At 48.2% G+C, this 14,900-nt stretch overlaps 7 protein-coding genes across 7 annotated transcripts; 3 read left to right on the top strand and 4 right to left on the bottom strand.

Annotated features, from left to right (window-relative positions):
- Positions 1-21: 21 nt before the first annotated feature.
- On the bottom strand, positions 22-2,264 carry N7503_002053 (glutathione S-transferase family protein; the record flags this gene model as incomplete). The annotated part of the gene is made up of 7 exons (XM_057061600.1): positions 22-83; positions 148-493; positions 550-630; positions 682-859; positions 919-1,037; positions 1,242-1,782; positions 1,888-2,264. 7 exons carry the CDS (start codon positions 2,262-2,264, stop codon positions 22-24), a joined length of 1,704 nt encoding a protein of 567 aa, XP_056925562.1.
- A 295-nt stretch (positions 2,265-2,559) lies between these two features.
- Positions 2,560-3,251, bottom strand: N7503_002052 (uncharacterized protein; the record flags this gene model as incomplete). The annotated part of the gene is made up of 2 exons (XM_057061599.1): positions 2,560-2,972; positions 3,044-3,251. 2 exons carry the CDS (start codon positions 3,249-3,251, stop codon positions 2,560-2,562), a joined length of 621 nt encoding a protein of 206 aa, XP_056925561.1.
- Positions 3,252-3,808: 557 nt separating this feature from the next.
- On the bottom strand, positions 3,809-5,065 carry N7503_002051 (putative ATP binding protein; the record flags this gene model as incomplete). The annotated part of the gene is made up of 2 exons (XM_057061598.1): positions 3,809-4,962; positions 5,026-5,065. 2 exons carry the CDS (start codon positions 5,063-5,065, stop codon positions 3,809-3,811), a joined length of 1,194 nt encoding a protein of 397 aa, XP_056925560.1.
- A 248-nt stretch (positions 5,066-5,313) lies between these two features.
- On the top strand, positions 5,314-7,487 carry N7503_002050 (putative cell cycle control protein (Cwf19); the record flags this gene model as incomplete). The annotated part of the gene is made up of 2 exons (XM_057061597.1): positions 5,314-6,609; positions 6,666-7,487. 2 exons carry the CDS (start codon positions 5,314-5,316, stop codon positions 7,485-7,487), a joined length of 2,118 nt encoding a protein of 705 aa, XP_056925559.1.
- A 1,890-nt stretch (positions 7,488-9,377) lies between these two features.
- On the bottom strand, positions 9,378-10,629 carry N7503_002049 (uncharacterized protein; the record flags this gene model as incomplete). Its single annotated transcript, XM_057061596.1, has 5 exons — positions 9,378-9,621; positions 9,675-9,708; positions 9,760-10,179; positions 10,246-10,393; positions 10,459-10,629. 5 exons carry the CDS (start codon positions 10,627-10,629, stop codon positions 9,378-9,380), a joined length of 1,017 nt encoding a protein of 338 aa, XP_056925558.1.
- A 1,093-nt stretch (positions 10,630-11,722) lies between these two features.
- On the top strand, positions 11,723-12,984 carry N7503_002048 (O-methyltransferase; the record flags this gene model as incomplete). Its single annotated transcript, XM_057061595.1, has 2 exons — positions 11,723-11,905; positions 11,959-12,984. 2 exons carry the CDS (start codon positions 11,723-11,725, stop codon positions 12,982-12,984), a joined length of 1,209 nt encoding a protein of 402 aa, XP_056925557.1.
- A 520-nt stretch (positions 12,985-13,504) lies between these two features.
- Positions 13,505-14,737, top strand: N7503_002047 (D-mandelate dehydrogenase-like dehydrogenase; the record flags this gene model as incomplete). The annotated part of the gene is made up of 5 exons (XM_057061594.1): positions 13,505-13,557; positions 13,615-13,829; positions 13,894-14,297; positions 14,349-14,588; positions 14,639-14,737. The coding sequence occupies 5 exons, from the start codon at positions 13,505-13,507 to the stop codon at positions 14,735-14,737; spliced, it is 1,011 nt and encodes a 336-aa protein (XP_056925556.1).
- Between the last annotated feature and the right edge of the window lie 163 nt (positions 14,738-14,900).

Genomic DNA, 14,900 nt, shown 5'->3' with positions numbered 1-14,900 from the left:
TATAAAGGACAGACGGGGAAATCAAGGAAGAGAACGTCCCGAATTGATCGCATTTGCAAGCAGAGATGTGTTTGGACGGTTCTCTGTCATTGAGCGAGTTCATTGTCAGCACCTTACCAAGTTAATGGACAAGATATCAAAACTCACCGGCATATCGCGCATAGCTCTCAAGGTAGAGTTCATCGGTGCTGGTTGTTGCTTGAACGTGGTCATTTGTTTCTATGGCATTCACCCAAGAAGCCCACCGGCTTCCCTCGTCGGCATTGGGCCAGCCTCGATAGGGCTTCAGTACTCGGTTGAGTCGAATAACCCACGGCGCAGCTTGGATGTCTACAAAGGAGATCTGTCCGCCCATGAAAAATGGACCTCGAGGATGCGCGGCCTCGATCAATGTATCGAAAGCATTCCGAAGCTCTTGCGCATTCTCGATCTGCTTCTGCTGGTCCTGCTCTTGCAGTACCCGATAGAATGCTGGGATAATATTTCGGTTGATCTGGGAAATGTCAGTAATGATTACTGGATCCAAATGGATCAGACTTGGCTTCTCACATGATCTGCCCATAAACGACAATGGGCTCGCAGCTTCGGGTCAGCTGGAAGAAGGGACGGCCCAACTTTCAAATCCTCAAGCTATGGTTATTTGGTCAGCGCGAGATATGAAAGGTCATTGCGGGATCATACATATTCCATGAGCACTGTGCTCTCATGGCATGCCCAGTTGTCATGTCGCAATGCTGGGACAAGCCCGCGCGGATTTAATTCCAGCAAAGATTGAGGTTTTTCATAAGGATCTACTTCGATATACTGGTATGGTATGCTTTTTAGTTCTAGTGCAATCCAAACTCTTTGCACAAATGGACTTTATTCCAGTCAGTCAGCGTTGAAACGAAAGTACTAGCGGGAAGGAGTCTCACTCACCAGAAGCAACTTCCATATAACTGGAGGTTTGTCTCCGCTGCATGGTTCGCAGCTGTAACGGCGGCCAAACCCGTCGCCTTTGTGTGGTACGCCTTTTTATCACCAGACATGCCTCGGTGCTGCGGGATTGATGTCAGATAATTTCCAAGCGAATATAAGCTCAAAAAAGCCAGTCAGAGGAGATATTTGATCAGGATTCAATGAATGAAAAGAGACCCGCGAGGCAATGGAACCAAGCATCAAGAGTGACGTAAACATAACCAAGTTTCCTTGCGGGGAATGCCAAGTCCCAAACCTTATGCATATGAAATGAAGATACGTACTCCGGATTTTCTCCTATTCTTATCTTCCTTCAAAAAGTGTCGCTGCACACTATTCTTCTTGACGCGATCACTCTCCTCGAGGGTATGCCGATGACCTCCGCTCACACCGTCATTCTTTCCGTTGGCACCGTTCCCATTCACCCGCTGAATGGTAAAATACCTTTGCCCATTCGCGCCCGGATGTCCTTCTGGAAGAGCGGTGTTCGGTGTAAGAACACCGAAGGGCTGGGTATTCTGTACTGGAAACAATGTGTGAACTCCAGGTTGTAACTCAGCTGGTAAAGATTCAAAGCCTCCAGTTGTATCATTTTCTCCACTGCCGGGTAGGTACTCCGTAATTTTAATCTTCACATCGCAGAGGTCCCGTTCCCTAGCGGTGCGTTTACGCTTCTTCTTGTTCGGATCGTCAGACTTGGGTGTACCCGGCGGCCGACCTTTCAGACGACAGTCCCAGTAATGAGAGACCATTGATCGGCGCTTATATCTCTGAGTCGACCGATGAGAATAGACATTATCAACATGAGGAAAGTAGGTTTGGAATCTATCAACAAGCAGGTTAGTCCCCCGGGCGCTTTCCAATGCACTCGAAACAAGAAATCGCAATCAATAATTTCAATAAAACATCTTGACTTTGTATACTACATACTGTTCTTCTGTCAAAGTAATGACATCGTCGGCATGGAATAATCGATTTCTCCAATACTCAAGATCAGGTGGATCAGGGATTAACCTCATCCCCGTTAGCTGTCCCGCGAAGTTCGCGGACTCTGTCTCATCGGCCTCCAGTCCATTGTAGCTCGCTTGGAAAGATTGCTCGGCGGGCTGGAGGACCATTCCATGTGGATTGGATGATACGTGTCCATCGGCCTGCAGAGCTATGACATTCTGGAGAGGCTGCTGCGGGACATTATCGATAGACCGGAAGGTCGTGAAGGGCTGTGAATCAGGGAACGGGCCGAGCGGTGGGGCCAGACCAGATTCGACGATCGGGATCGTTGATCCCAGACGAGGTGATGCATTCATGGGTGGAGTGGCGTGCTGCTTTTGGCAGTGCGGAGAAAGTGGACGTTGTGGTTGAAGCGGCGTGGTGTGCGGAGACGATAAGCCCGGGCTTATCACGCTTATCACTTAATCATTGAAAATGGGTTTTTTGTATTGCATCATAGCATGTCATCAGTAAGCTATTTGGCTAAGATCCTTGATCATAGTTACATTTAGCTAAAACAGTTCACTCTAATCCACTGGAATCATTATTCCCTCTCCTCCCCACAAATCATTTTGTGAACCCCGTAAAAGCCTCATCAGTACAGAGACTAAGTTAAATGCGCTTCTTCCCAGCACGCTTCTTATCGGCCTCCTTGTTGGAGAACGGAAACCCAGCTGTCCTCTTATCCGCACCAGTTCGCCGACTTATCTTGCCATTGCTGCTTGCGAACAGCACACACCATAGTCCAACAAAAGCAAGGGCCGAGTTTCCAGCCACTGCAACCGCAAAAACACTCTGGCCCCCAGTGACATACGACGTGTATGTGTAAAAGGCTGAGAGAGCGTGAAACATGAAAGTTACCATGAGAGTTGGATAGGCATAAGGCGCCTTGGGGTCCGAGTCATCGGTGGTAACAGACTGAGAAATGCCGGTTGTCAGAGGGATCGAGCCCGTGAGCATCATGGTCAACATTGCCACGGCGAGGAGACTGAAACCAAGGCTTCGTGCAAAGTATAGCTCTATGGCTAAGAGACAATTCATAATGTTAATATAGATCTTGGCTTGTCAAATTCAGGGCTGGACGACGTTCACATACAGCTGGCTGGCCGAGTCTCATCCAAAAGCATGGCTACGATCATACTTGGTCCCGCAATCAAGGGCACGCTCTGCAGCGCGAGCCACCCTGCTGTAGAGTACGTGTAGGCGTGAAAAACCTTGAGTGAATAAAAGTTAGTACTGAAGCGAATGCCGTGTCGTTTCTTGATGTAGGTGAATATTAAGGCAGGCAGGGTGCTTACATCCATGATGGCGTGGTTTTGTTCGGGCGGTATATGTTGGATTTGAGAAGTGGAAATTGAGATCTTAAGAATCTTCTGTTGCTGTATCCTATGAAGGTGAAAGGAAAGGAGAAATGATCAGAAGTTGCGATTGAAGCTCAGCTTGGAAGTCAATACCAAGTGACGTCACTTTATTTGTACCGTTTGCACTAAGCTGTCACAGTTGGATACTGGAACATGAACAGAGTAGGCAAAAGGTGTACGTACATCTGGGCATAGAGTAATACTAGGTCTCTTGCTGGGTATAAGCCACTGGGATCAATAAACAATGTGCTGCCATACCACCGTAACGGGGGGATACCTAGCTTGGCCTTTACTAGTGCTAAAGTCTTGGAACCTTCCAACGTTTCATGCAAATCCATTACCCCAGGTTGGGGACGCAAGTTTCGATATACAGACAAAGGTCGTAGTAGTTATGCAATTGAATGAATATTTATTTATTTCTCGTTTGAAACATCCAAAAAAGCGCCTTGGTACCACCAACTCCAGAACCACAATCAACTCCAGCTGGAGGCCTAATATCTTCACTGATTGATTTGGCTAGCCCGCAAGTATCTTGTGAAGCTGTTATCTTGGTCCGATGGAGTAGCCTGAGAACCCGAAAGAGCTTCTTGGTAACGACTCGAGAGGCCCTCATCGTTGCCGGCACTAGGCCCTGCATATTCCTCCTCGCTGTCATCCTCTCCATCTGCCAGTCCACGCTTAATGATCTCATCCTCTTCGTCTTCTGCCTCGCTGACAGTCTCTGGCTCTTGATTCGGTCGGCGGCTAGACCCACTGACGTTCATATCCTGCATCAGCTTACCCAGTTCCATCTCCCGCCGAGAATCTTTGTCCTCTTCGCGCTCCTTTTTCTTGCGCTCAAGCTCGGGCTTGTAGTCACGCTCAAATTCTTGTCGCTTGATCTCAACAGCATCGAAAAACTCGTCGACTCCATCACCAGTCATGGAGCTTACACCGACAACGCTCAGGTGTCGGTAGAACTCTTCCAACATTAAACTCATGCTGTTTAGAAGTGAACCCATGTATCCACTTCCGGCTCCAAATCCACCAATGCCGCCCTCACCTCCAAAGGCGCCGGCTTCCTCTTCTTCCCGCAGAGCCGCTTGGAATTTGTCAAAGTCCGTCATCCATTCTTTCGCAAACTCGGCATCCTTCACATCGGTCTTATTGAAGACCAAGATCATTGGCAGCTTAGTTTTGTAGAGAATACTGCAGGCATAGAGCATGTTGCTCATGAAAGTGCTGGTCGAGCTGGCGCGCGGGGTATCAATGACATATGCGATGACAGTCGGGAAGGACGAAGCGAGTGTCTCCAAAAGAATGCTACCAGAAGCACTCCACACGAAAACCTCGATCTGACCGGGAGTATCGACTAAAATATGCTCAATTTGCTTTGCGGTGGGATTCTCCGGATTAGGAGTAGTACGCTTCTCCAGTAGGGAAATAATCTGGTCGACTTTGGTGGCGAACAAGTTCAGGGACGTCAGGATTCCACCATTTGGTCCGAGGTTATATTGCTTCATGACTTCCTTGTAGTTGATCGAATCCCGGATATCGATATTGCTCTCAAAGGGTACCGAGTGCACCGCGGGGTCGAGATTGAGCACATACGGCACTTGTTGTTTGGAGTGAAGGTGTGAGTTGATTCGCTGCATGAAGGTAGTCTTTCCAGAACCTAAAAACCAAGTCAGTGTTTAAGGTCCACTCGCCGTATTCAAGTGAGAGCTGATCGCCTTACCTGCCATGCCCACGCAGACGACCGAGACCGGAGGCGCCATGATGAGGGGTAGTATTCGGCAGTACAATTGTATCAGTGTGATGGCGAGAGTAAACCGATAAAATAGTGGGAGTCACTTCAAACCCGAGTTAACCAGAAGTGTTGAAAGCGCAAGAAGTGGAAGCTCTTTTTTTTTTCTGAAATTCTTTTTAGTCGCGGGGAAGATCTGCCCGCGCGCGTGGACCGCCCGGCATTAACGTCATTCCGCCTCAGCTTTCTGCTTCCCTCCTTTCACAGTACAGTAACACCATGACGCTGGAAGACTTTGAGAAATCATTGGCGCAGGATCAGGAGAAGAGGAGGGAAACCAGTGACCGGGATCGAAGTCACCGAGACCGTGATCGTGACCGCAGCAAAGACCGATCATCGCGACACCATCGCCATCACCGGTCCAGCCACCACCACCGACGCCATTCGTCCCGATCTCGCGAACGAGGAAGCGAAAAAGATCGCGAGTCCCGACACCAAGATGATGATGGTCACAGACATAAGCGCTCGCGCCGTGATAACCAAGGGGACGATGAAGACCACGCGCAGAAGCGTCGACACCGCTCCAGCCGCGATGAAGAAGAGTCCTCTGCGCCTAAAACGGTTACTCAGGAGGAACCCAGTCAGCTGAAGCGTGACTCCTGGATGCAGGCGCCCTCTGCGCTCGATATCGAATACGTTCATCGACGAGACACTACTCGGGTGGAAGAGGTACCGAAGCCTACAATGCTTCAAGCCGACTTTGAGCTCAAAATCCACGAAAAAGAGCTCAATAGTCATCTTCGTGACCTCAAGGAAGGAAAGCAGCTGGATGATATTCAAGAAGAGCCGTCACAGCATGAAGTGGATTACACGTTTGGAGATTCAGGGTCTCAGTGGAGAATGGCCAAGCTCCAAGGTATCTACAGAGAAGCCAAGGAAACCGGCAAACATGTCGATGATGTTGCCCTCGAACGCCTTGGGGACCTCCGAACCTTCGATGATGCACGCGAAGAAGAAAATGAATTGGATCGACGCAAGATGTACGGCAAATCCTATGTGGGCAAAGACAAACCGAGTGGAGAGCTGTTCCAAGAGAGAAAGCTCAAAAACGACATCCGCAGAGACCGACAAGACCATGTTCGTGATCCAGCAGACGAACTTAAAGCCGAGGGGCAGGGACAAAAGATGGATGTCGAGCCCCCGGCAAAGTTAACGCAGAATTTGGATCCCACAGCATTGAATCGTCTCAGGGCACAGATGATGAAGGCAAAACTGAAGAACGCCTCAAATGCGGCTGAGCTCGAAGAGCAGTACAATGCTGCAGCTGCGAACATGTCCAACCGCAAGGAATCTGGTGTTGTTGTGCTAGGTGTTCAGCAGAACCGGATGCTCGCTGGCGCACGCAATGAAGTCGTGCCCGTAGACAATAAGAGGGGCCGCGAGAGGGGTCTGGTGCAAGCGAATGAAGACATGACTATCGAGGATATGGTGCGTGAGGAACGCAAGACTCGGGGCCAAGCTGGGGGAGAAGGCAAGCGGTTGGCGGAGCGCATCGCGGGTGATGGTAAATTCGAGGTAAGCTTATTACACCTATCAAATCTATTTGTGGTCACTTTCTAACGGGCATATAGAACGAACTTGAATATATGGATGACAATGCTTCCAAACTGGCAAAGAGAGTTCATCGCTCTGAGATTGACATTAAGAACGCGACAGTCAATGACTTCCGTAAGATGAACAAGATCTTGGACAACTGCCCGCTTTGCCATCATGAAGACACCAACACACCCCCAATTGCACCAGTTGTTTCCCTCGCAACCAGAGTTTATCTTACCCTTCCCACCGAACCCGAAATCAGTTCCGGCGGGGCCACAATTGTACCCATTCAGCACCGGAACAATCTAATAGAATGTGACGACGACGAATGGGAGGAAATACGAAACTTCATGAAGAGCCTCACGCGCATGTATCATGATCAGGGCCGTGATGTGATTTTCTACGAGAACGCAGCTCAACCACAACGCAAGCGTCATGCTTCTATGGAGGTGGTTCCCCTCCCGTACAGTCTTGGAGAAACGTCTCCTGCGTTCTTCAAAGAGGCAATTCTCAGTGCTGAATCTGAATGGTCCCAACATCGCAAGCTAATCGATACACTTGCAAAGTCCAAACAGGGATTGGGGCGATCTGCATTCCGGAAAACTTTGGTGAAGGAAATGCCCTACTTCCACGTCTGGTTCGAACTGGATGGTGGTCTAGGACACATCGTTGAAGATGAGAATCGCTGGCCTCGTGGCGATCTATTTGCCCGTGAGGTCATTGGAGGTATGCTCGACGTAGCACCTGACGTTATCAAACGCCAGGGTCGCTGGCAACGGGGTACCGACCGACGAGTGGAACCGTTCAGAAAACGCTGGAGAAAGTTCGATTGGACTCGCATCTTGGTTGAAGAATAGGAGGAAAAGCTTGGCTATACTCTATGTAAATTAATGCTTGTACTCCAAGAGTGTCCCGCGCCCAAGCAGAAGCAGAGCGCTTTGGGTCTTCATCAAATGAGTTCAAGGTATCATACCTGGTCATATCACCAGATGAAAACCATTGTCATGTTCGCTTTTCCAACTTTCAATACCCTTTTTAGTATGTGAAACCAACCTCAAGGGAAGCCAACAATCGATCAAACAACTTCATCCAATCCGAATAAAAGGCCTCGGACCCCAAATCGCCATACTTCAATCTCACCATCTGGTGAAGTGCTCATGCGCTTGGGGCACAGATATTGTTTCCAGCTCCATTTTTTAATTATCCTAAGTAGCTCATTCGTTTTCACCGGCACTACGTTTGTGTCATAAATGCCGAATCAATCATATCTCAATGCGCTGAGGTAGAATTAGCAAAACATGTCAAATTTCCGCATTTTGGTTTCCTAAGCCTATCTAACACAATCGCATGCATGAAAGGAATAGAAGGGCGATTTGGTCAATATATGACGCCCAATCCTCTCCATTTCTAGTGCTGTCCCCATAGACTATGGCCTAGGTTCTTAGAGAAGATTCTAGCAATGTTTGACGCCCTTGTAGCGAGACACCGATGTTCTGAGTTGCCACGGAGATAGAGGCGGGCCGTTTACTGTTCCTCGGAACGTCGTGACATGTATCTCGAACTCGTCAGTTTCTCATCCTTGGCAGTCCTTCTGAAAAATCTCCAGGACATGCGGAACAGATCTTCACATTCCTGCTTTCCATGGCAATGCCAGAATAGCGGGAATGAACTTAGCTAAATATCCAATCCTTCGCAATTGTAAAGGGTCAAGACGTCAAATATGACTCCGGAAAGTCTCCATTGAGCAAGAATAGTTAAAGTACAGGAAAGGCATAGGAATTCTTCACGAGCGGCATCCTGGCATCATCCTGCTCAGCAATATCCAAGCGTCAATCGGAAAAGACATATCGGGTGCCGCCTCCTGGAAGCCCTGTTCCATGCCAACCTTGGAGTCATCTGAATTTATCCGCTGAGACCGACTAGTATATATTAGACAGCTGGCGCCATCCGGTAGGTGCGCCTTGGGTGAAATATGTAAGAGCATCTTATGCCCAGTAAAAGAGTTTGGACGTCGGTCACAGGTGAAGGAGTCGTATCGGTGTTCACTAGACTGAGACCCCCAAATATCGCAGCGGCAATGGCTGAGCCAGGCAGTCAAAACGGCAGTCTGTTTGGTCATGTCGAACCCGGCGGCAATGGACATGCCTCGAGATCGTATTCTGCAATGAGTAGCTGTTATCTCGCCCCAGACAGTTTTACATCCGCATAGCCGCCGCATAAGACATATGACGATCTAACGATGAAGAATTACGGTAGTCCGCAAGCCCAGATAATGACCGGCTGATACTTTGGGTAGACCTCACGCAGAACAATAAGTGGTGTGAACGGTCCATGTTTTCGTTGAGAGATCCAATGCGACGACGAGGTCATCTGCATGACTTGAAGCTGAATTAGATGTAATAAAGGAAAAGGAAAAGGAATACCAAGGAGTATTTATAATCTTGTGTCAAGTGAGAAGTGATAGACCTCAACATCAAGTCAGGAATTTAGATAAGTGAGAAATTAGTGAGAGGTCAATGAGTGGCTGATCAGCATCACCAAGCACTTAGTCTGGGCCCAAAGTTGGATATGTAATATAAATATAGTACATAGTGTTTTCCCCATAATATGGAGGCTTTTAATATCTTCGTGGCCAGCACCTCAATAAGCTCTCGAGTCATGCTCACCTAGTGATTTCCAGTCCACTTAGTGAGCTACTCAGGGTATCAAAGGGGTTTGTTTCATGAATAAATTTTGATCGATAGAAATCATTCACTGGTATGGCTATCCCCATCGCGGCTTTCCTGTCGAATGTTGTCTTTGAGAGGAAACTCCGATACCGAAGCAGGGCGATTGGACCAATCGTGGAGTGGATTGACTGGAACCTTGAATCCAGACCGACTTCGGGAGGTATTGTCACCGGAAGAACCTTTGGTAGACTGGAATACCTTACGGAAGAAAGGACGTAGGGTTGGGATGCAAGCGGCAACAATGACAACATTTTGCTCAACTCTAACACATAAATTAGCATATACAATCAAGAAGAGTATTATAGCATGACTCACAAGCCCCAGAGGACCAATGGTACCACAGCCCAGACTATGAGGTCTTAGTCAATTGATCAACCAAAGATGAAAGGAGAATACTGACGAGGGTCGGTGCGATTCGTAAATAGGTGGATATATGTGGCTTTCACGATCGTGACAATCGCGGAAAGCATCGTCAGTCCCATCATAATGCAGACTCCAAGCTTGGTCGCGAAAGGCATCTGCAATTTCCAGAATGCACTGATTGGAACAATAGCCAAAATGATGTCTGTCATGGTTGTATAGGCGCTGACCCAGTAGGTGAAATCATCAAAGACTTCGGAGCTCCAGCATGTGCCGTCCAAAGTGGGATTCCACAGCATTGCAATCGGTTTGCATTGAAAGAATACAACAAAGACGGATATCATGGCAAAAATGACCTGGAAGGTCACCATGGTATAAAGGAGCCATTTTCGAAGCGGGTTGGGATCAAGTAAATGAACAATCAGGATGGCAATAGAGATATTGGGAAAGCTAAATGCGCCTTCACCATATACCGATTTAGCTCGTAAACATCAATTGGTTGCCTGCTTTGAGGGAAAAGACTCACCAATATTGAACGGAAACGCAATGATCTGCCAAAATGCTACTTTTTCATATCTTGCAAATCCATGCTCCGCCACCACTGCCGCTGTATGTCGGCCCAGGCCCAATGTGACGGAGTAAGAGACAAATGCTGTTGCGATAATGCTAAGTGCCTAGAAACATTGAAATGACTATTAGATCTCAGATCCATAGCTTCTCAGAGCTCGAATTGCCTCACCAAAGAGAAGAAAATAAAAAAGTCGTCCCATCCAAGCCGCTGGCTTCCCACCCTATTGATTAGTTTCATGAATACCGCCGCCATGGCGATACCCGTGAAAACCCATCCGATGACATTGATCTCTCTCGCCCGGCTTTCGCTAAAATCAACATCTGTATCGAAAGAGGCCATGGCCAAAGACGGTAGGACCCCGAATCAAGATCTCATGAGGACTGATTAAAGTGAAACAAATGGCACGAGGAGTCAAGTGAAAAATGGAAGGTGATTCAATTCGTGCAGGACCAATGGCGGGTCATTGAGCCAATTAAAGAGTGCCATGCAGAGTGATATAATACAAAAGCCCTATTCATCAAGCTAGATCTTGGTTCGGAAATAAGAGCATTGCCGATGACAAACAAGTAGCAGCACCAGGGTTGAGCGTGCGGTACTTTTGTAGCGACTGACGCGTCGGAATAATAAAATATGAATTCCAAATTTCGAGTCCTGGAGCCTTGTGCAAAGCCTGCAGAAGTGGGCCTGCAGAAGGAACGCTAGTGCTACTGATATTGTGAAGGGACTCGCAGGCACTTCGATATGAGTAATATAACAGGGGTTACATAGCCAATTTGAGATACATTGTATCAAGTCATCCGGATAACTGCCAATTGATTGAGTCCATGAGTTGTACGATGTATAGCCTTCATTGACCCCTTTCGGACACTGTGGGGGCAGCCGGAGCACAGGCGCTATCTGTTCCGGGGGCGTCGATTGAGAGTTCGCGCCGTCTCCATAGGCGAGTCAGAACCAAGGAAATGACCCATAGCGGGCCGACACGGGATGTTGAAACCCAGACTTTCAAAATCTGGGCCAGATCTGTTTAATTATATCTCTCTATCTGTGACACGAGATCTTGGGTACATCTTGGAAACATCCTTGCTGAACTCTAGATTCTTTTATCTTACACGACGAATTCTTGGCGCTGGAAAGAAATCGAGATCAAGATCGGAAACCTGCATCTCCTCGATGACGCTAAGTGTTTAGCCTGTTCCAACTACCGAGACCATGCTCCTTGTGGTGTCACTAGCTTTTCTAGTGCCAGTAGCTGATTCAGGTCCGGGCGTACGCGGCTTGAAACTGGCTTTCATGAACTCCTCCGAGGTAGCGAGGCAATGTCGGAAGCCCAGAAGACTTTTTTTTTTGGACATAATCACCTAGTGTTACCTATCCATTGCCACTTTAAATCAAATCGAGCTCCTTTTTCATCACCAATTTAGGCGCAAACACAATGGCTTCCCAAACACCGTCAGAGATACTGGAAAGGATCGGGGTTGCACGCATCGCGTTCGACAAAGGCGAGGCAGGCTCAAGAGAGGCTCTGATCGACTACAGTCGCGCGCTCATTGCGTCCCTGGAGATCCCGAGCGAGTTCATGCAACGTACCTTCTGGGCAGAGGCGAGTATCCTTCTAGTTTCGCTCTACATGGTGGTTTTTACCCATTATACTGATATATTGCACCATAGCCTGCCCAATCAGCCATTATCCGTATTGCCGTCGATACCAAGCTATTCCAACACCTACAAGAGGCAGGATCCGCAGGATTGAGTCCCTCAGCCTTGTCTGAGAAGACCGGGATCGATGTTGTTCTCCTTCAACGCTTTACAAGCCACCTGGTCGCCATGAACCTTATTGCTTTCCATGATGGAGTCTTGCTCGCAACAAAGCTAAGCAACGGCCTGGCAGCAAATAACTATCAGCAGAGTATCGGGTTTTGCTATGATGCGTCTCGTCCCTCGTTCAATGGATTCCCGGAATATTTCAAGAAGAACGGATACAAGCCCCCTACTACTAGTGGAATAGATGGCCCCTTCCAATCGGCGCATCAGACGGAGAAACCATTCTTTGACTGGCTCGTTGCGTCTCCACCCTACCTCGATTACTTTAGCTCATTCATGAGCGCATACCGCGCCGGCAAGCCGGACTGGTTCGACTTTTACCCTGTTGAGAGCCACATGGTTGAGGGTTTCGACCCCTCCATCAGTGACACTCTCCTAGTTGATGTTGGGGGTGGCCGAGGCCATGATCTGGCTACTTTTGCAACGCGATATCCCTCTCACCCCGGCAAGATCATTCTCCAGGATCGAGAGCTCGTCATTGCTAGCGTCGTCGAAAGTGGTACAGAGAGGTCTTTCGAGGCGCAGGCTCATGATTTCTTTACCCCTCAGCCCATAAGATATGCTCGCGCGTACTCTCTTCACTCTATTCTTCATGACTGGAGTGACGATGAGAGTGTGAGAATCATTGAGAACCTTATCCCGGCGCTCAAGAGGGGCTACTCGCGGGTTCTGTTCAACGAGATTGTTGTCAGCGAAGAGAACCCCACGCTGGCAGCATCAAACATGGATATGATGATGCTGGCTCATCTGAATGTCTCCGAGAGAACAGAGGATCAATGGAGAGTTTTGCTTGCTAAAGGTGGCTTGAAGATTGTGAAGGTTCACACATGCCCTGGCGTTGCAGAGAGCTTGATTGAGGCAGAATTGGTTTAATCAACGATCTCACCGGCCTCCTAATACGAGGTATGCGTATATTTCACTTATGGTCCGATCTAGGCGTGCTCAGTGAGCAAATGACGATCCCGAAGATATGACTGAATATAAAAATGGCCTATTTCATCCTGTACATATGAATCAATCTATCAATTACAGAAAGTTTATTATCAAATCATCACCGGTGAATGGGGAAGATCGTATGCGGGGAAAAGTCCGAGATAAGGATCTCATATTTTATTCTTCGCCGATCCCTCGTGTCATCTCTGACTCTTATTCTTTCCAATTGCTCAGAAATTCTCCATTGAGTCACCAATTACTGCATTGATACCCCTGAGCTCCCTCTTACCTCTCCTAGCCCCCTGCGACTTGCATATTCTGGTTTTGCGACATCGGCTATCATCGGGCAACCCCTCGTTTTCCCTATCGGTAAGTTGCGCACTGGTCAAGGGACCACCTTGCGCGATTAGCAAATTAGTAACCACTCATCCGTAGTTCCACCGAAAAAAAAAAATTCATTATGGGTTCCAATGGGACTGGTACCAAGATCCTGCTTCTTGGAGATATCGATCAGTATGTTCGCCAGAATAAACTCGAACGCCATAGTCCTTGCTGATAAGTTTGAGACAGCGCGCATAAGACTTGGGATGCCCTGAGCGACGTCGGCGAACTGGTGAAGACAAGAGCAAGCAATCGCACCGAATTCCTACAGGAATGTCGCGAGGGCAGATACGACGGCGTTGTCGCCATCTACCGCACCTTCCACTCCATTTCCATCACTGGCTTAATTGACGAAGAGCTAGTGAATGCGCTACCAAGCTCATTGAAATACATGGCACACTGTGGTTTGTCATTCTTCTGGCGATCGTCATATCATTCTTTGAAATACTTGCTGATGTTGTTAAACAGGAGCCGGCTATGACATGATCGATGTCCACGCCTGCACCGCTCGCAACCCTCCCATCCGAGTTTCCAACGTCCCCACCGCAGTGGACGATGCCACTGCCGATGTAAACATTTTCCTTATTCTTGGCGCTCTTCGTAACTTCAATGGTGGCATGCATTCCCTGCGCGAGGGCAAATTCATTGGCCAGACCCCCGTTGGTCATGATCCCCGAGGCAAGGTTCTGGGAATTTTGGGAATGGGTGGTATTGGACGTAATCTGAAGAAGAAGGCCGAGGCTTTCGGTATGAAGGTTATTTACCATAACAGACGCCAGTTGAGTGAGGAGCTTTCGGGTGGAGCTCAATATGTGACTTTTGATGAGTTGCTCGCGACCAGTGACGTGCTCAGCTTGAATCTGCCGTTGAATGTGAGCCATCGCTTGAGCTGCTATGAGATTGATGTACTGATTTCTGGGTAGAAAAACACACGTCACATTATTAGCAAGGCGGAGTTTGCTAAGATGAAGGATGGCGTGGTTGTTGTTAACACTGCCCGTGGGGCGGTTATGGATGAGGCCGCCCTTGTTGAGGCTCTTGACAGCGGCAAGGTATTCTCTGCTGGTCTTGACGTTTTCGAGGAGGAACCGAAGATTCACCCCGGACTGATGAACAACCATAATGTGATTTTGGTGCCTCATATGGGTACTTGGACAGTCGAGGTGAGTGAGCGTGTCTTCTTTTTCAGATACAATGTGCTAATCGAATCTAGACTATGACTTCAATGGAAGTATGGGCTATTGAGAATATTCGTCAGGCTCTTGAGACTGGAAAGCTCAAGAGCCCTGTCCCCGAGCAAGCTGATATGTAAAATTTGGCGCTATCTGAAGTTTGGTTCTAGCCCGCGCTACATAGATGTATCGGTTGGCGTATTGAGAGAGACATTCATGGGTCTTAGTCAGACCAGTCAAGCTGAACATAAAATGAAAATGAAAATGAAAATGAAATCACGAGCCAAAATATTGCCTCGAACA

The sequence above is a fragment of the Penicillium pulvis genome, assembly GCF_028828015.1.
Source record: "Penicillium pulvis strain IBT 33274 chromosome Unknown contig_12_segment0_segment0, whole genome shotgun sequence".
NCBI lineage: Eukaryota > Fungi > Ascomycota > Eurotiomycetes > Eurotiales > Aspergillaceae > Penicillium > Penicillium pulvis.
Note: the sequence above shows the minus strand (reverse complement) of the source record. Positions and strands in the feature narration are given on the sequence as shown.